Source organism: Thermobia domestica, chromosome 3, assembly GCF_964235325.1.
Source record: "Thermobia domestica chromosome 3, izTheDome1.hap1.1, whole genome shotgun sequence".
Taxonomy (NCBI): Eukaryota; Metazoa; Arthropoda; class Insecta; order Zygentoma; family Lepismatidae; genus Thermobia; species Thermobia domestica.
Genome location: NC_137456.1, coordinates 158,145,684 through 158,165,841, shown reverse-complemented (window position 1 = coordinate 158,165,841; position 20,158 = coordinate 158,145,684). Strand labels below are relative to the sequence as shown.

The following is a 20,158-nucleotide window of genomic DNA, read 5'->3' as shown; positions in this document are numbered from 1 at the left end:
CTTTCATAATTTTAACTGAAAACCCAATTGGAAGAAGACTACTAGGAAGACCTAGGCGTAGATAGGAAGACAATATTAAGATGAATCTTGCAGAAATAAGAGTACAGAGTAGAAATTGGATCCAGTTGGTTAAGGACAGAAGTTAGTTGAAATATTTTGTAAACGTTGAAAGCATTGAACCTTCAGGTTCCATAGGCCATAGAGTTAGTTAGTTATTATTATCTAACAGAAATGTTCTAATATTGTTAAGAGACAATTACGCAGAAGAACTGAGTTCCGACCAAACAGTAATTTGCCGGAAGGAAATTCCAGTGCAGTTCAGCCCATTTTAAGCGTTATCCGTGCAACCCACATTTCATGTTCAAGACATTTCGAATAATTGTTCGTATCATTCAGTTGGAACGTTTCCTTCCGAGTTTACGCTGTTACAGTAGGCCTACAACATTATGACTTTCAAAATCAGTCAGTAATTATCGAAGAAAGACAAGCGTGTAGCTTCAGTCGTTGATATGATTTAACATTCTTTTTCACTTTTAACAAGCCACCGGCAAGGAACCAGCCAGGGACAATATATTTTCCATTATTAAAAAGACACTCCTTGTTAAAAAAAAAAAAAAAAAACACTAATGGTAGTCACTAATGGTCACTCTTAAAAATGGAAAATCTCTTTGGCTTTCTTAATATTTTGTTTGATTCTTTGCGATCAAAGTAATTTTAAAAGTGGAGTAAGAAATACTATTCTTCCCATGGGAGGCGATTAGGGGGGGGGCAGTTAGCCCCGCACTTTTTCGAAGTAACCCATTAATGTATATAGTTTCATTTAGAAAAGTAAAGTTTTTGTATGTATTTACTGGCTCATAAGAAAAAAATTGTGCCATATATTTGCCGTTCCGTGAGTATGTATTGGTTTTCTTCCCGTGCAGTATAGAAACTACAGGAATTGTGTTTTAATTGCCACAGATTATAACTCCAAAATTAACTTATTGGAGGACAACAATTTCAGCATACTTTCACTTCTTACAAGGGCTCGATATATTAGTCAGCCACTTTGAGACTAATTCAGAGAGCATTTCGCAAAAGAAAAAAAAGTCTTCCACAAGTAATTTTTTAATTGCACAAAAATTGACAGTTCCTAAAATGTCTTTTCTTCTTTCTAAAGTAAGGGGCCGCGGTGGCTCAGTGGTAGAGCGTTCACCTCTGGTGCGTGGGGTCCTGGGTTCGATCCCAGCCCCGCCAAGTGAACTTTGTGGTGGACAAACACCGTGTGCGAGTGTTTTCTCGGGGTTCTCCCGTTTCCTCCCACTTTCATCATTTCCCATTTCATTCATTACTCATCATCACCGTCTCATTTAGCCTAACCGGCATAACTGTGGGACGTAAAACTCAAAGATTTCATTTCTTTCTAAAGTAAGGGGAAAAAACGTAATAAGAAACAACTTCTATCTTTTCCATTGTTTTGTAGTGCAATATATGAGTGAAGTTGTGTCTTAGGGGTATAGTGTTATTTTATATAACTGGAGTATGGAGTGATTCTAAGTATTGTTGTGTTTTGATGTGCTCCCTGAAAGTGAAAACTGCACCTAATGGCAACGAACATGTTTCGGGAAGTTGCAGAACCAAATATTTCTTTAAATGTCGTAGCATGTGCATGTGTGGAATTAGATCAGCTATGAGTCACATACGTGAATTTCATTATGAAACTTGAGATCCGGATTAAATAAGTGCTGTCGATGGTCTACAATTACGTTAAATTCATGTGAATTTGTCTTCTTGTGTTTCTGTAATAAGATATTTATATCTATCGATAGTTTGTTTCATATTATTATTATTATTATTACATTGGGCCTACCCTCTTAAAACTATCACCATTCACCACTGTGTACAACGCTTTTATATTATATGCTTAAAACATTCCGCCTCTGCCCAATGTTACTTCTTGTCTGGGGCACTACTGTTGCAACGACGACGAAGAAGAAGCAGTGTTCATCATGTTTCACCTTTAAAGATATAGAAGAAGAGGAAGAGTTGTAATTATGTTTCAAATTCTGCTCTGGGTATTGTCCTTGCACTTATAGTGGGCAAGTTGTGTGATAGTTCGATTAATTAAATATATATACAGTATATGCATTTAAAAAACCCACATAGTGTGTTGTGGATTAACCTAAACCATAATGATAATTATTATTATGTTTAGGTAAAAGGTAGACTGTAGTAGTTGCATAAATTAATAGTAGCATTAAGGGTAACAACAATCATTCGTTTTACTGCAAATTCTGAATGTTGTTAATTTTAAAATGTACGTCAATCCGCATAATGGAAGAAAACTAATCTCTCTCTAATAGAGTCACTATGTGGCGTGAAAATAACATGTAACAGTTATTTACTTAATTCAATAAAAAGAACCGATGGCGCATATACTAAAACATGCGAAGTTAGAATTTAAGTGCCATGTATATTGACTAAATATTCGTGGAGATTGATTGTACGGATCCCTACATAAATTATGAAGCACTTATTTCCCTCTGTATTTACTTTTTGTACCTTCATCAATCATTTATGAGGTGTGCAGTTCCATTCTCCGGTGCAGATTCACTTTAAGACGTCCTGTGCAAAAACGCCAACCTATAATACTAAAAATCTCCAATGTTAACTAAAGGAGTCAGGGCAGGAGTACAGTAGAGTACCCGAGCCGTAGCGAGGAGGTGCGTCCATAGGGAGCATTTGCGTCAGCGATGGCGGTATACATGTAAACGAGGATTGTGGAAAACCACTGCTTTCAGGATACAAAGATATATGATTGGTCCCTTCATTTACACTTTCACTTTGAAATTTAAAAAAAAGAAAAAAAAACTTTTATTCTGTTCATCTCCACATCTTAGCACTTTTTCTTGCTGACGATTTGTAACAACTTCAGAAATTACTAAGAACTTCACGAGCAATTCAATAGTTTCGCCTCTTAACTTTCCACCTTCGTATACCCTGTTTCACGTTCTTCAATGTTCCGCTTCTTAATTTTCGCCTTCATATACTAGCATCACCTTTCTTCATTTTATATACTGTGCTGAATTGGTTCATGAAGGAGAATGTGTGTGTACCATGTGACATTTCGATTTCTGTTTTACTACGTACAAATCCGTGTTGGACGTAAGAACACAAGTTGCTGGTTTACTTTTGGCGCACCACGTTGTGCAAGATTTACAGGTAAAATTCAGTACTTTGCATGAAAAGGCATATTTATAAAAAAACAAATTTCTGCAAGCGATAGGATTAAATATGAAGTAATATACCTATAGTTTATGTTTACAAGTGTAGGGTTAATAGTCTAATATCATTACAAGTGCTTTACTACGGATAAAAGAAGTGAGTGCTTATGGGAGGCGGCTGTATTAGAAACTGTTTTTCACCGGCGATGTATTTCTGCACAGTGTACAAAAGTTGTATTTTATGTTTACATGTGGAGCGCTACTAGTATGAAACTATATAACAAGTGCTGTTGAAACTCGTATTATTGCTAAAACCCACCACTTTTCACAGCCTTTCCTTATGTGTATCCCCACCTTCGCTGACGCACCTCGTCCCATACGTTCGGGCCCTCAGCTTCGCCCTGTCCTGACTCGGTTAGGTAGCATTCGTGCTTTTTAGTGGCCACTTAGCACAAATTGTTTTGTTCATTTTGCACTATAGTTTTCATGCATATATACGGACTTAGTATTTATACGCAAATCGTAAAAGAATTGTGATTTTTCAACAATTGCTTATGATATCCCCCTTGAATTCTAACTATGCCATGTGAGATATTTCCACGTTGCCCAGCGCAAATCATTTAGGAAACAATAAGAAAGAAATTAATAAATTAATTGTAATTTTTAAACAATTATTTCGAGTGTTGCGCCAAAAGTAAACCTGCGCGGAACACAATATACTTCGATTACTCACATACCGGCCTATTACATTATGGCTTAAGCTTAGAGTTACCCTTCCTAAACCCCCTAAGAGTTTCAAACCTACAAAACAGCAACTAAACGTTAACGATTGCTAGGGTAGGGTAGGTTAGGCTAGTTTAGAATAGGTTTGGTTAGTTTAGGTTAGGTTAGGTTACCCGGTAAGACTTCATTTAGACTAGAACAGTGACTGGAACCGGTTCTCATACAAGCTTCAATTATCACTTAAATTCTGTAAACCATGGTTCTCATAAAAAAATAATAGATCCTCTTCATTACTCTTATATAATTGTGAAAAACTCAATGCGGAAATATCCTATTCAACACATCGATCCCCATTCTATACGACTACCACGCTGCTGAATCACTGAAACCTTCCGTGTCTTGCAAATAGTACCCACTTCTACATATCTACTGTCCAACTCAACACCTAAACATCACTTACAGACCAAATCATTATTTCTTATGTCATTTCTCCTGTAAATTTACATAATTTGAAAAAAGAAAAAACCCCGGAGGGGCAACTCTAAACTTAACCCTACAGTATTATTACTAATTTATTCTGTAAATTTTAAAAATTGTGCGTCCAACACTACTTATCATATGGACGAAGACGTGAATACCAGGTTCTACTTTCATTAATGTATTTTCACGTACGTATTCATCTCACAAGTAAGAACACGCCATAATTTGATTATTTACGCACTACTATATTCATATATTATTACAAATTTCTTCTGAGAGTTTTACAATACTGTGGATCCGTACAATCAATCTGCATGTAAATATTTTTTTTTATAAACCACATTTTTTATGCAATTGCTTGCATTCTTTAGGGAAACCCTGGCTAAAGCGAGAAGAGCCACTATGTGCCTTTTCTTTTCTTTATTTTTATTATTTATATATTTTTTATTTTTGTCCTTTATGGATACTGATTAAGAATAGTCTGTCGTAGAAAGGTAATTTTACGATTAAAACGAGTAAGTGCGTTTGAAGTAGGACTGTGTAGGAAATTTAGTTGCACTTTGTAGCATTTCTGCATGATGTGGGAACCTGAATTTTATGTTTAGAAGTATAAGTGCTCTAACTCATACGATATCAAGTGTCTCTTGCATTATCCTCGTTTATGCGCATATTGCCCGTCGTTGATGCGTCTGCTCCCTGTGGACGTGCTATGTTCCTGCCCTGACTTGGCTTGATTCTCTTAGTGACCATCTATTATTTTTATTTTATTTTTTACACAGTCGTTTTTATGGCATATGTCCAGACGTGTATTTATACCTGTAAGAAAAAGGTCTTCGTAGTGTAAAACTGCACCCATGAATGTAACTCTACACAAGGGAGGAATTTCTAAAGCAGTACGAGTAAATTTCGTTATGAAATAATTGCATATTATAGGATATCATGTAACAATTTCCAGGGCATATCAGTTTGCACTCACATTATCAATCTGTACGGAATTATTTGGAATGTGCCAGGGTAATAACAGTTGTGATCGTCTTAGAGTATGTATTTAAACAATAAAGGTGAAAGAAAAATTATTTTTTTAATCTGACGGACTATTCTTAATCAGCACGTGTTTTTGTATATGTTTAGAGCTTGTTGTTTGCGAAATATTGTAGAAATGTAACACTCCTTGACGCACCAGATAGGATTCAGTATATGCTTTTTCATATTGCTGTACTAAGGAAAGGAAAGCAACAAATCTCCAATAATTTACCACAAAATGTCATTTTAAATAGTATAGTAATTTCTATTTTTCATATCAAAGAAGCAGTGGCGTATTTACGATTTTGTTTCGGGGGGGTTAAGGGGCTTTGCCTGAAAATGTAAAAATTCAGCAAAATATTTCATATACTTTACTATAGTAAGTAAGATTTCGGGGGGGGGGCTTCCGGGTTTAACCCCCCGTAAATACGCCACTGCTAAGAAGCATTATGTTCGTTTAAGATTTAGATATAAAACATAATCTGAAGAGGGCCACTTGAGGGCTTTATGAAGAGTTGACAATACTGGTATGTCAGAATATTTTCCTTTCACAGTTACTAGAGCGTTTCAAGATAAATTGCTCCATCCTGCATGAACACATATGTAAACACCTCCAGAACATATTTTCATACTTGTATAGTACGCACTTATGTATGTAAATGTAAGAAAATTATAGTCACTTTTCCTTAGCGTATTTGGAGTTTAATTCTATGTCGATTAATTTCAATGTATGTACTTGTCTGCTGACATTTTCGTCCGGGCCATAGTACCTATGAAGGATTTAAATCAAATTACTTAATTTTATATTATAATTAAAATTAAAACTAATTGCTGAACAAAGCAAATCAATTTATTATTATAAAACTAATATAGTTTTATAGTAATAAATTGTTTTACTTTGCTCAGCGATTAGTTTTTAATTTAGTTTTCTCATCGGGTGAAGGTGACGTTCTATGGTACTGTGGAAACATTCCATTGTCTCTATTTCTTCCCTCGTTGTTTGGCGTGGATCGTGGTGAATAAGCCGAGTGACTCGTTCCTCATCGAACTGAACGGACCATCTGGTGCGATGCATGTCTTTGAGAGTGAAATCACCGTCTTTGAATCGCTTAAACCAATTTTGAGCCGTCCTAAGAGGCATCGCTTCTTCGGCATACAGTTCACAAATCTCTCGAGCAGCTTCTATGGCTTTGACATCTCGATTAAACGCAAAATGTAGAAAGAGTCGAAAATGCTTTTTTTTTTTCTTTCTTTCTTTCTTTCGACTTGACACTCCATGTTAATGAGCTGAAAAGAACAATACGTATATCAGAAAATAAAACACTTTTGTAGAGCATATAATTCTCTTTCGAATACCATAAAACGCACTGTATAACATTTTATTTTTTACGCAAAATTTTCACTTAAAAACAAACGCCAGGACTTATGAGCCAAGCCAATAATTGTATATACTTTTAGTTTTCCAATTTCTTCTAAAAATATAAAATTTCTGCCAAAAGAGTTGAACGTCCGAATCTGTCCAAACATTGGAATTTACTAATTAAATTTTCTGAGAATTACACAACTAAAATGTGTAAACTTATACGAATTATTCTTCGAAAGAAGCTAATTTTTATATTGAAAAAATAAATGAAATGAAATCTTTGAGGAGACAGTGATGATGAGAAAGGAATGAAGAAAGTGGAAGGAAACTGGAGAACCCCGAGGAAACCCACGCACACGGTGTTTGTCCACCACAAAGTTCACTTGGCGGGAACTGATATTGAACCCGGAACCCCGTGCAACAGAGGTGGACGCTCTATCACAGAGCTACCGGGGCCCAATTTCTATATTGAATCTAAGTATTACGTAGTTGTGTAATTCTCAGGAAATTTCATTAATAAATTCCAGTGTTTGAACAGATTTGGAAGTTCAGCGCTTTCGGCAAAAGTGTTAAATTTTTGGAAGAAAAGTGAAAAACTAGAAATATATAAAACCAAGTATTTTGGTTTTGACTGTGGATAGATACTGTGGCTCGGGCAAAGATATCAGCAGACAAGTATGGACATTGAAATTAATCGACATATTATAATTAAAGTCCAAATACGCTCAGATAAAATACTTTAATTTTCTTATATTTAGCCTATATATCTGAAGAACTGTTCAAATTATCAGACTAATATGGCATGGCTGGGGAGGATATCTGCTGCGGATTCTGAGTTCCAGACTGACCACAGATGTTAAATAATGTTAAGGTATGGGAATTAAACGAGCCCGGGAGATGATGTGGTTCATCAGCTATTGCCTCAAGAACTCCGGCAGTGTGAATTCGGGCATTGTTATCTGCGAAAATTACATTGTTTCCAGAGGAAGTCTGGACCATAGGATGAGCGTGATCACCTAAAACGTCTACATAACCAGTGGCAGTAATGTGTACTGTGAACGTAATCATAGAACCCACAGAATATCAGGAAATTGCGGTCCACAGCAGCCCAGACGTGCCTCCATGTTTCGTGGTAGCGAGGTGATAGTTCGGAGCAAAGATGCTTCGGCTTCTGCCATGCATAAAACAACTTGTTAAAAATAAGATGAAATTAGGGATCATCGGACGATATTACGCATTCCGATATAGATATATTTGGGCAAAGAGGAGAAGGAGATCCGTTATGTTCCTTCATTACATTTTGTTCACTTGCAACCTGATAACAGTATCACGTGATTATGGAAGTTGGCCCTAGAGCTGACGTTTTCCAGTTATTATTTCTGTTTCCTTTCTTTCTATTTTCTCCTTCCTGCATGATGAAAGTCAGTGAAAGAACTTTCTTATAGTTTCTTTGTTTATGCATGTACGATAGTATTTCTGTCTTAATTTTGCTTATAATCTAATGAACATGGTAGCTAAGTAGGAATGTACTTTTTCACCGATACCCGATACCGATACTGAAGAGGCCGATATTGCCGATACCGATACTTTTGAACACATTTCTTATTACCAGGAATTTTCAGAATAATGAAATGATCAAGATTGTAATAGCGTATATTAGATATAAGGCTAAAATTTGACATACAAAGACAAAAAGCAGAATTTCATATTAGGTTCCACACAAAAAATATATTTCCTCTAAATTTAATCCAGCTCACATAAAATGAACTAAAAAGCAGCAAATACGTATGTAAGCTTAATTTTGAGAGTCAGTGATTGATATTTAGAGTGATAATGTACTTTGATAGTTACATTGTATTGTCATTAGTTTCTACTACATACATATAATGCAAACGGACACTACCGTTACAAATTTTTATTACACTAGTTAACAAAGGTTTTGTTACATAAAAGGAAATACCTGTTCTTAAAGGAACTTTTTGCGCTGAATTCGAATATGCACTCGGTTTTTCTCCATCACGTACGATTTTCCCGTAACAGAGGGATTTTCGGGAAAATCCCTCAATAATTTCCCTTTTCGTTTATTTTACACCCCAAGATCTTGTCCCCTTGCATATACTAACATAGAAATTATACCTAAGTATACTTTGATTCATATTTAACAAACCCTCCAAGTTTCGTAATGATCGCTTTATTCTTTCTAGAGAAATAAATATGTTTGTATGTATACTGTGTGTACTGTTTATTGCACCTTATAGTAATGCTTTCAGATCTCTTAAGTTGAGGTAAAACGTTTTGCTTTATTACCACAAACACATATATAAAATATAATACAATATAATTTACAAGTGTGACAATTTACAATAAACAATAATACAAATGTACCAAAAAGTCATGAAAAGACAATCAAAACTATCACAATATATGAAACTTCCTTTGGGTTACAAAACGTACACTACTTCCTTCTTTTGTAAGAAATGTTGCATTCTCTAACAAGACCCCAACAATAGTCCCTCATCATTGAAGGATCCCATCGTCCCTGGTACCTTTTCTCTATTGCCATTATATCTTGGTGGAATCTTTCTCCCTGTTCGTCGCTGAGAGCACCTAGGTTAGCAGGAAAGAAGCTGAGGTGGGAGTGCAAAAAGTGGATTTTTAAAGACATCCTACAACCCAACTCTTTGTATTTCTGTATCATGTCCTGTACGATTTCTGTGTAACTCTCAGCTTTGTTATTGCCCAGAAAGTTGCGCACAACACACTTAAATGCTGTCCAGGCAGCTAGCTCAGCACTGTTTAACTTGCTGTCAAAGCTATCATCAAGCATTAATTTCCTAATTTGGGGACCAATAAACACTCCCGCTGAAATCTTAGCATCACTCAGGTTAGGGAACTTATCTCGCAAATACTTGAAACCTTCACCAGATGTGTCCATGGCTTTGACAAAGTTTTTCATAAGTCCTAACTTGATATGAAGTGGCGGTAGTAATATCTTATTAGGATCTACCAAAGGAGCGTATTTGACGTTGCATTCTCCAGGTACGTAATTCACTCTAGGTTTCCATTCCTTCACTTCATAATGTTTGTCATCAGCTCGGCTATCCCATAAACATAAAAAAACATTGGTACTTCGTGTAACCGCACTGCAGTCCTAATAAAATACCAACTACCTTGAGATCACAACATATTTGCCAACAATGGTCCTTGTAATTTATAAGATTTAGCAAAGTTGACATGGTGTCATAGGATTCCTTAATCTTCACTGAGTGCGCAAGTGGTATAGAAGGTTTTTTATTTCCATTATGTAAAAGGACAGCTTTAAGGCTGACCTTTGACGCGTCGATAAATAACCTCCATTCTTCTGGAACGTAAGGAATTCCTAGCTCCGCCATCAACCCATCTATATCCGTACATACGCACACATTATCTTGCATTGAGAAATAGCTTGAAAATTGAACATGCCTTTTCCTGTACACTGATATGTTCGTTTCTGCATCCAATAAGTCCCACTGCTGGAGCCTTGATCCCAGAAGTTCCGCCTCTTGTTTTGTCAGGTGCAAATCACGGACTAGGTCATTAAGTTCACATTGCCGGATGAAATGTGGCTCGCGAACCCAGTCAGGGATGAACGTTGGATCCTTGGATGTACATGTTGATGTCGATGGTTCATCAAGGTCATGATCATCATCAGAGTCTTTTGGCCATATCTTTTCCCAGTTGGTAGGGGGCTCGGGAAGTGGAAGTTCATCCCCGTGCGGAATAGGTCTAATTGCGGATTTAACGTTGGGATAACTTATTGTGTATTTGCTTTTTTTTTTTTTAGAATGTCCCTTAACTACTGTGAGACAAAAATAACAATCATCCAGATGGATGGTGGGTTCTCTCCACACCATTGGTACAGCAAATTTCATGAACTTCCGTTTCCCTTTGGCCCATGCAAGTAAAGTGACGTAGCACGACGCACAAATTATGTTGGGTGCCCAAGTTTTGTCCTGATCTCCCACACGACATCCGAAATATATATAATATGCTAGTTTCACCGATGGCGTAATGGATCTACACTGTCCTTAACTACAAACTGGCTACACACATAACAAAAACTATTTGTTGAGTTAAGACACGAACGCCGTTCTCTTGACGCCATTGTACTGATCACAAACTAAACTTCTGGTCTTAGTTGGGTATAATGCCGTTAAGATCAAACATGAAAGCACTCTTAGCAGCAAAGACAACTTTGAAAGTGAAGTAGTGTTAAACCACACGTCAATATAAAAATGTACAAAACTCCCTCACCAGGTGTCAAGAACACAAGAAAGAAAGAAATGCGCGGGGGAGGGGGGAAACGATACCGGGAGGGGGAAAAGTGTGTTGTTGACTATTGTAAATATTCATTTTTATGTCTGTGTTTGTAGTAATAAAGCAAATCGTTTTTACCCCAACTCAGGAGATCTGAAAGCATTACTATCAGGTGCAATAAACAGTGCACACAGTATACATACAAATATATTTATTTCTGTAGAAAGAACAAAGCGATTTTTACGAAACTTTTATGGTTTATTAAATATAAATCAAGGTATACTTAGGTATAATTTCTATGTTACTATATGTAAGGGGACAGGAGCTAGGGGAATAAAATATCTGAAAAAGGGAAATTTTTGAGGGAATTTCCCGAAAATCCCTCTGTTACGGGAAAACTGTACGTGATGGAGAGAAACCGAGTGCATATTCGAATTCAGCGCAAAAAGTTCTTTTAAGATCAGGTGATTTTTCTCATGTAACAAACAAAAAGTTTAAATTTGTTAACTAGTGTTATTTACAAAGCTATGCGTGATGAACCAAGTGTTACTGTGTATATCATACAAAAATAAGAGGGTTCATAGTCATAAAATAAGTCGAAAACGATAAAACTATTTATTAACTTTGGAACTAATTGTTTTTATCCAGTGAAAATTTTCAACAGTTATATGCATTATTATAAACTAATTCTTAACCTCCAGTTTGCTTTTCGGAATTCATAGTTTTTACAAAAGGATTGTTCATTACATCAAGGAAATCTGTAACACAATCGTCTCGCGTAAAAACTGTATCATTAAAAAAATGACATACGAGAAACCCGACGAAAACTTTCTTCTAATTCTGAAATTAATGTTATTGTAAAATTATATTTTTTTGTAAATGCAAAGTATTACAAGTCACTTGATCGTAATTGTAAGACTTTGAAAAGTAACATAAAAGAATAACAGGAAGTAAATTCTATTCAAATTTTGTAAAAATTAGTAAAAATAGAAACTAAAAAGGTCTATTTCAAGAGTTTCATTAATTTGTAGTAGTTTCGAAATATTTGAACACAATTTAGTAATTTGCCATCGCTTGTTACACTTACTCTATTTTCTAGTAGTTGAAATTCAGTAAACGCAAATCACAATAAAGAAACATAAGTGCTTCAGCAGTATCAGGTTTCATTCCACTTCTTCAATTATCATATATACGTCCACCAATACTAAAGAGACGTTCACTTTCAACTGATGATGGGGGAGCACTGAAATATTTCTTCATCACAAGTTGTACAAGTAAAGGAAAACTATTTGCATGTTATTTCCACCACGACCATCATTTCTTGGAATGCACTGCATTGCAAGATAAATGTTGAGTTCCGTTCGGAGAGCTTTGGAGCGTTCTTTAACGTGAGTATCTTCTGAAATTTGCTCCAAGTTCCAAATATCAAAATTTGCCTTTTTAGCAAAAGGAGGATCATCCGGATCTGAATCAGAAGGTTCTTGCGAAGTAAGAATTGGTTCATTGCGTACCACTGACGAACTTTGAGATGTCTGCAACGCTTCCATTTCATTACAAAACCACAACTTTATTTTATCCTTTTGAATTTCAGTTGTCACATTTAAACTTATAACGGGGATCAAGAACCATAGCCATGAGAATATTCTTGTTGCATTTAGAACTCATGTTGTACTTGCCTACTTTGTATTGAACTCAATAATTCGGCACTAGTTGTTTTAATCCCAGAATGACGTTCCTCTTGTTGTAAATACTTCTCTAACGCGGAAATTGATGGGAAAACTTGCGAAATACACGAATGTTGGGTACTCATTTCCCTCGTTATTTTCTCCAAAGGTCGAAGCAGGTCCACCAGCTTTTCGGCAAGTGTCCATTGATCTGGAGTAAGTGAGCACGAAATATTACTGTCTGCACAATACATACAAATGCTCGTTTTTCTTATGTTATTCTCTCCAATATGCAGAACGTCGAATTCCACCGACTAGAAACGTACTGAAATAGTTCATGTACTGGTAGTCCTAACTGTTCTTCTAATCTTCGCAATTCCTCTTTAGCTTTTGGCGAAATGATGAAAGTGACCGACCAGATTTCTGCACACTCCGAGAATATCAATTATAACTCTCTGCGATGAAATCGAATCATTAATACATAAGTGTAAAGTATGTATAAAACATGGAATATATTTGCTTTGGAATCAACTTTAAATAAAAGAAATTGATGAAATATAAGTGCCACTATTAATATTAAACAAATTGAAAATAGTTCAGAAAAAGTATCGGTAAATATCGGTGTCCATTTGCCGATACCGATACTCCCTAAAGTGGCCGATATCACCGATACCGATATATCGGTGCATCCCTAGAGCGAAGTAAAATCTTACAAATGAAATACTTACTTTACATAACAATCTCGTGACAGCAGAACTATTTTCCAATATTTGAAAAGATATTGTCAATTTTAGTAGGTAAATAAAACTTTTAGTTTCTGCAATAAAGAGAAATTCAACATATTGTTCTAACGGGTAAAAATAACGACAAAAAAAAATATATAAAGAAAATTATAATATTTTATCTTAGTATATATAGAGCTCATGCCGATCGGCAAAGTTGCCATTGACAATCTACATTACTACGAGGGAGGATCAGAAACTAAGGTTACAAGGCCGATATTTCTGGAGTTTCGTCTGTTATAGAGGAATGAGAAGTGTGCTGTAATTTTAATACATGGAGTTGGCAACTGTGCACAGTTTCAGCCACTGCCACCTACAGCACAAGTTGTATGTAAACACAAATGGCGACTCATTTGGAAAACTGGTCTCGCGAAAAAGTCCGGTTAGTTGTTCGCTTTCTGTAAGTGAAACATGTAATCACGGCTGAAATTCACCGGCAGCTGATAGGAGTTTACGGAGAAACTGTATTGTCCCGTCAGCATGTCGCAGAAGGTGTCGAAAGTTTGCGGGTTAGAGAAAACGTCAGTGACGAGGAGCACAGTGGAACAGGTTTGAAAACAACTCGCATGGAGGAACTGATTCAGGACAACAGAAGAATCACGTTAAGGCATCTGATGCCAGAATTGGGAATGTCGTTCGGAAGCGTTCGTTACATTGTGCATGATATTCTGAGTACCTGAAAATGTGTTACCGAAGGGTTCCACGCAATCTGTCCAACCAACACGCAAGGCAGTGGCGTAGCAGCTGCCCCCGCAACCCCCGGATGTATAGGGGCCCCGAAGTCTTGCGATGAATAAAGTTTTAAAGAAGTAGAACTTCCACCTTACTTGTGTCGGCTTTACAAGTGGGGCCCCTTCTCTATACTTTGCGGGGGGGGGGGGGGCGCAAAAGTGTGCTACGCCACTGACGCAAGGACAGGGTTTTTGCGAGAAACAAAGCTTCAAACTCATCCCACGATGCGACAAGTGTCTTAACCGATATGGAGACTATGTCTAAAAATAACTTAATATATGTACCATTTGTTGGCTGTATTGGTTGTATGAAATAATATATACACGTTTCACTGCAGGCTTTATAACCTTACTTTTTGATCAGCCCTCGTAATAATTTATTTCTCCTCGTACTTCATTTCTCTAATTATAAATTATGTAATTCTAATCCGTTTCACTATTTGGCTTTCAAATAATATACCTACATACAGATTAAATGTTACTTTTTCACTAATTGATTTTTCGTTTTCAGACGAAAACTGGAAGGGTAAGATATTAGCAACATGAATGAAGTGAAGGACTTTTTATTCCAATGGTGTTTGATGAACTTTGGAGTCAAACCAAAGTTATCTTACCAAGTTATCAGAAGTAAGTCATCCAAAAATATAATATCGTTTTATTTGTTTAAAATGTCTTTATTTCTGTTTATATTTCTCATATTATGACACATGCTCCTTTGTCATAAGCCGGCCTTAAAATAGGAAGTATGTGTAGTTGGAAAATGAACGAAAATTTTAACGGATTAAAATTTAAAAATTTAGGATGCATTAAAAATTCATTGATGGAACTGAAAATTAATGTCAGAAATTAACTTCGAAATAATTGGCTAAAATTCAAATTAAAAATTACGGTTTTGATTAGTATGCAATGAAAATTGTCTTAAATTGTGAAAGTTAAAGTAGAATTTAATGCATAACGCTAAGGACATGAAGAAATTAATATATTATTATAAAAAGTTAAATAAGTAGATAGGTGGTTGAGATAAGAGGTGGTATGTAGGCATGTCACATAATGTTTTAAGGGTTTAGATTTCATTTTTGTTACTTCCCGTAGATATTTAGTTGTAACGGGACTGTTTGTTATGACGGCGAAATAACGCCCGAATTTTGGTTAATAGATTACTGTGTGTATGCATGCAGTCTAGACACAAACATAGAAAAGAAAAGATTTGAATTGTTTTTGAAATTGTATATTGGCGTAATGTGACCTGTAAAAGACTAGACAATTGGGAAACCTTCGAAAATAAATGCGTTTACGAAATTTGCCCGTGTCTCATAAAAATAAGTTAACCTTTTTCTTTGACCGACAACAACACCGACCAATAAGACATCTGTTGAGTTTTGCAGATTTTTCATATCCTAGGCGCAAGTAAGTATGCTTGGAACAGGACCATAATTCGGCAATATCAGAAGATATAATCATCACTTAGTCAGGCGTAGTAAGACTGATTAAATTAGCATTGATTCTAGGTAATTTGCAACGAATGAATTTTCCCGTCCAGAGAGGGTAGGATGTAGTGAATCGTGGTACTGTTTAGTTCCCCGGTAAAAACTAAATATTTTACTTCGCTTCCTTCACTAATTACTAAGAACAAGAATGGTGTTAAACTCGAAGAAAACTTACTTCGTTTGGTCTTACAAACCTGAAAATTCGTGTTAATTAGGAGTAGCTAACATGCGCGAAATTACGACTGTGATGTATCTTTAACTTCGCGCCGCCTTTTGTCCAGATTCATCTATTAAATAAGACAACAGCACTGGACAAGCTTACGTTTATGAAATTAATATAAATGTCTTACAATATTCATATTAAGACCAATTGAGTAAGGTTGCTTACGTTTGGAATTTTGTCTCTGTTTTTACTTGTAGCATAATCTCCCAAGCGTTGAAACATGTATTTACAAACCCTGTATAAAAGAATATCTTTACTGAGGAGTGTTAGAGTAAATTATGTAGAAGAGGGTGGAAAAATTAGCCGAACTTAACATTTGGAATAAATCACTTAAACATTATTTTGAAATCATACAAAATAGAGCACTCTCGTATAAATCAACTCAATGCCTGAATTACATTATAAGATTACAACACATAAAGTCAACTGTATGGCAGCTTATAAACGAAAATTTAAGTGTACCTTTGAAGTTTTATTGGGCGCAAGAAGTTAAAATGAATAAGAAATTTACATTCTGTGGAAACACAAAATGATCAAAACCACTGGTAGCTGTGTGTGAAAGATTTATCTAAAGTTCTACCAAAAAGTTTGAAGAATAATCTCACGAATATGTTATTTGTCGAAAAGTCAGCAAAATTTTGTATGCATTTCTTATGTGCAGATTTAGGCTATTATTGCAGTAGTAATTAATTGAAGCTGCAAATATGGCTTTCAATGGAATGCTGATACAGAAAAATTCAGATCTTTCGCTTGAGGATTGTCTGTTCATGCTTCACTTGAATTTCCTCATTTGGGAAGTTTGTTGGCCTAATTTTCACTTCCACTGATGTTCGCGAGCTGAAAGTTGGAAACTATTTATAGTCACATCATCACACGAAACATATTACGAGACAATGTAAGATAGCATCTTCGTATTGCTTAAAATTTCTAGAAGTCGTTGGCAAGTCTCACCCATGCGGTTAACGAGGACGAAACGTGATTTTTTTTGAAGGCTTCAATAATTCGACCGTAGGAATCACGATTTAATCGCTTCTGTTCATCATAGGCTTCTTAGGCTTCGAAAGTGAAGTAGTTCCTGTCAGCGAGAAGTAACTTCATCATCTTGATGTTTGTTATAGTACACAGTACAGTTATAGACATGTTTTGATCTAGACATGTAGTTATAGACATTTTTTGATCTGTTCATTCCGATGCACAGACATAGTTGTAACATGTAGAGATAATTGTGATCTCGAACTCAAGTACCCGTCCAGGATACTTAAGCTTGAGAAAGGAATGATGTCGTATCTTCTGAGGACCATCTAAGGTTGATGTTAACATGTGCTAAATATTAGATGATGTAGTAAGTAATTTGGTAGCGTTAATCCCTTACGAATTTGCGTCACCAAATCTCTTAAAGTTCAACATTAGCTAAGCAAAACTAACAAAATTATTGTTGCAATGGTAACGTGAGATGATCGTATGAAGTTTGTTAATTTAAATATGATCGTTTCATGTTGCCTTTTTATTCACAGAAAGGAAAAAATATATACAGGAATGAACAAATTAATTGCATATTAATATTATGTGTTGAAAATTTCTTTCTCTGCCTGTCTGCTCACTTTATTTTTGGGAAAATGAATAATATGATTTGGGAGGGTATTTTAACAGTATAATATAATTTTGTTGTATCTGGGTAAATAATGAATACTCACTAATAAGAATATATGAATAGGATACAAATTATGTCTTACGTAACCGAGACCGTAATTTTGCACTCATATGCTTAAGCTTTTTTTTATTATTATTATAATTATTTTTTTCATACTCGGAATTAATTTGTAAATAAGTACATGATTATTTTATTCTCATTATTCATCTAATACTAAGCTATTGTGAGTTCTGATTTTGCGATGTCCTTTCAGGGAGTAGATGTGTTACCCGTACAAGTTGAAGAAAATATCCCCATCAGATACGTGTAAAAAGTCCACATGATGGTCCATTGTTAATTAAGATTTGACGAAACGGGATAAATCGTTTTCTCTGCTCGAATTATTTTATGATTACTGATTGGTCCTTAACCATATATTTCTTTTCCGTTCATATCAATTATTGTCATAATTATCATTATTATTAGTGCTACAGTTAGATACGAGATAATAATAAAAAATGCATTGCTGAATACCCTGTAAGACAGATTTTTTTTTCTTTTCCTGTACCATATTCTAGTTAGCTATTGTCAGTTATGAAAGATGAGATGCTATTTATAAATGGCAAACGTCTCAATAATCAACAGTCACGCTAATAGGTGTCGTTAGCGTGCAAGCAATTTGCAGATTTAAAACTATTGTGACGTTCTTAATTCCAACTTAAGAACTGTATTGTTGCAATTTAATGATTTTTTTATTACAAATTATTTCAATTGTATTGATTACGCTTGAAGAACCATCCACGAGAGTTACTAGATTTTTGTAATAAGGTTTATTCTGATTTTAGTATCTTTTGGTACATGGTGATCATGACGTTTGCAAAATAAATAATCGTAAATGTACGTAAGGCTATGTTACTTAATAAACTATACGTAGTAATGTTTACTATGAACCAATTTTTAGAAAATTTATTTCATTTTATGCAGTGGACTTACAGAAGTACATTTAGTTTTCACTTCTGCATTTTCTTTCATTTTACGTAACAATAGACTTTGCTTATACGTCACGAAATGCTCCAGCTAATGAGAGTGCATGTGGAAACGAAGTGAATAAAAGTTTGTATGAAATGAGGGTTTCGAAATTACCTTTTAGGCCTGGATTCTAAACCTGTGGGCGGTGCTCCGATAGAGAAAGAAGTGGGAAGACCGACATGTCATTGGAGAAAATGACCACGAAATAAACGGACCTGCATAAACTGTAATCAATTATTTAGTAGTGAATACTTTTTTCTTTTATTATTTTTTAACCTTTATATGCCGTTCTGTAAATATGTAAAAACACACACACACACACACACACACATATATATATATATATATATATATATATATATATATAATGAATTGAATCCTTGTGTTATGTTCTTTACGGTGAACTCGAATTGCTGAAGTTATTGCTTTTAATTGTGGTTTATTGCGGTTGTTTGTGGTGAGGTTGGGACAAAACTTCGTTTTGTTTGAATCACTTCACAATTAATATTGTAACAGCTTTTGTGTGCGGATAGCTTCGTATACATTCAGGTTGTTGTTGACGAAGCTGTCAATGTACGGGCGCTGGATGGGTTCCAAGTTCGATTCCCGAGCTTGGTTATTATGTTACTTTCTTTCGCCGTCCGCAGTAATTATAATAAAACAAGTATGCAAGAAATTATTTAGTATAAAACTTAATTTTTATTTAATTTTATCTTAAGTTGATCTTTTCATTTCCAGATCCAAATCGTTCCGATCGTACATTCAAATGTACAGTGCAAGTTAAGGGACTGCCTTATAAAAGTACTTCAACTCCTTTACACAAGAAGTATGCAGAAATTGACGCAGCAGCAAAGTATCTTCAGCAGATGCTAGATAATAGTGAAATTGATATCAACGAAATACCTCCGAGGGTAAATAGTTCTATTACGTCTTTTTTGCGTTAATTTCGAAATATATGTGTATTAGACAAGTATCATAATTCAAATAGTAACGTTATGAGTAATATAGCTTTGATGGGTTAAACTAAGACGTTTCTATAATATATATATATATATAATATTTTAATGAGGGGCCACGGTGGCTCAGTGGTAGAGCGTTCACCTCTGGTGCTAGGGGTCTCGGGTTCAAACCCTGCTCCCGCCAAGTGAACTTTGTGGTGGACAAACACCGTGTGCGTGGGTTTTCTCGGGGTTCTTCCGTTTCCTCCCACTTTCTTCATTCCACCATTTCATTCATTACTCATTATCACCGTCTCCTTTAGCCTAACCGGCATAACCGTGGGACGTAAAACTCAAAATTCATTTCATTTCATGTATTTTCATGATGATGACAAGGTGTCTATGAGGTTTCAACTTAAGTCCAGAGTGTTTCCGTTGAAGTGTAATTTTGGTTCCGGGGTTCAGCTGTCATGTCCTATAGTTCTATTGACAGTGAAAACTTCCTGTCGATACATCTATAACAACCAATGTTTCATATATATATCTATTTCTATATCTATATCTATATCTATCTATCTATCTATCT

The 20,158-nt window shown here is 35.4% G+C and overlaps 1 protein-coding gene across 9 annotated transcripts in view; it reads left to right on the top strand.

Annotated features, from left to right (window-relative positions):
* The first annotated feature begins 1,849 nt into the window (after window positions 1-1,849).
* The window catches only part of LOC145680831 (ATP-dependent RNA helicase A-like), a 189,649-nt gene continuing 171,340 nt past the window's right edge, over window positions 1,850-20,158 (top strand). For 4 of the 9 annotated variants that reach the window (XM_081751931.1, XM_081751933.1, XM_081751926.1 and 1 more), the window contains exons 1-3: window positions 2,038-2,194; window positions 14,777-14,892; window positions 19,373-19,545. In XM_081751931.1, the coding sequence (XP_081608057.1) occupies window positions 14,808-14,892; window positions 19,373-19,545 (258 nt within the window). In that variant the 5' untranslated portion in view covers window positions 2,038-2,194; window positions 14,777-14,807. Of the gene's footprint in view, window positions 2,202-14,776; window positions 14,893-19,372; window positions 19,546-20,158 lie in introns of all 9 variants that reach the window. The other 5 variants (XM_081751929.1, XM_081751927.1, XM_081751930.1 and 2 more) reach the window with 5 other exon arrangements.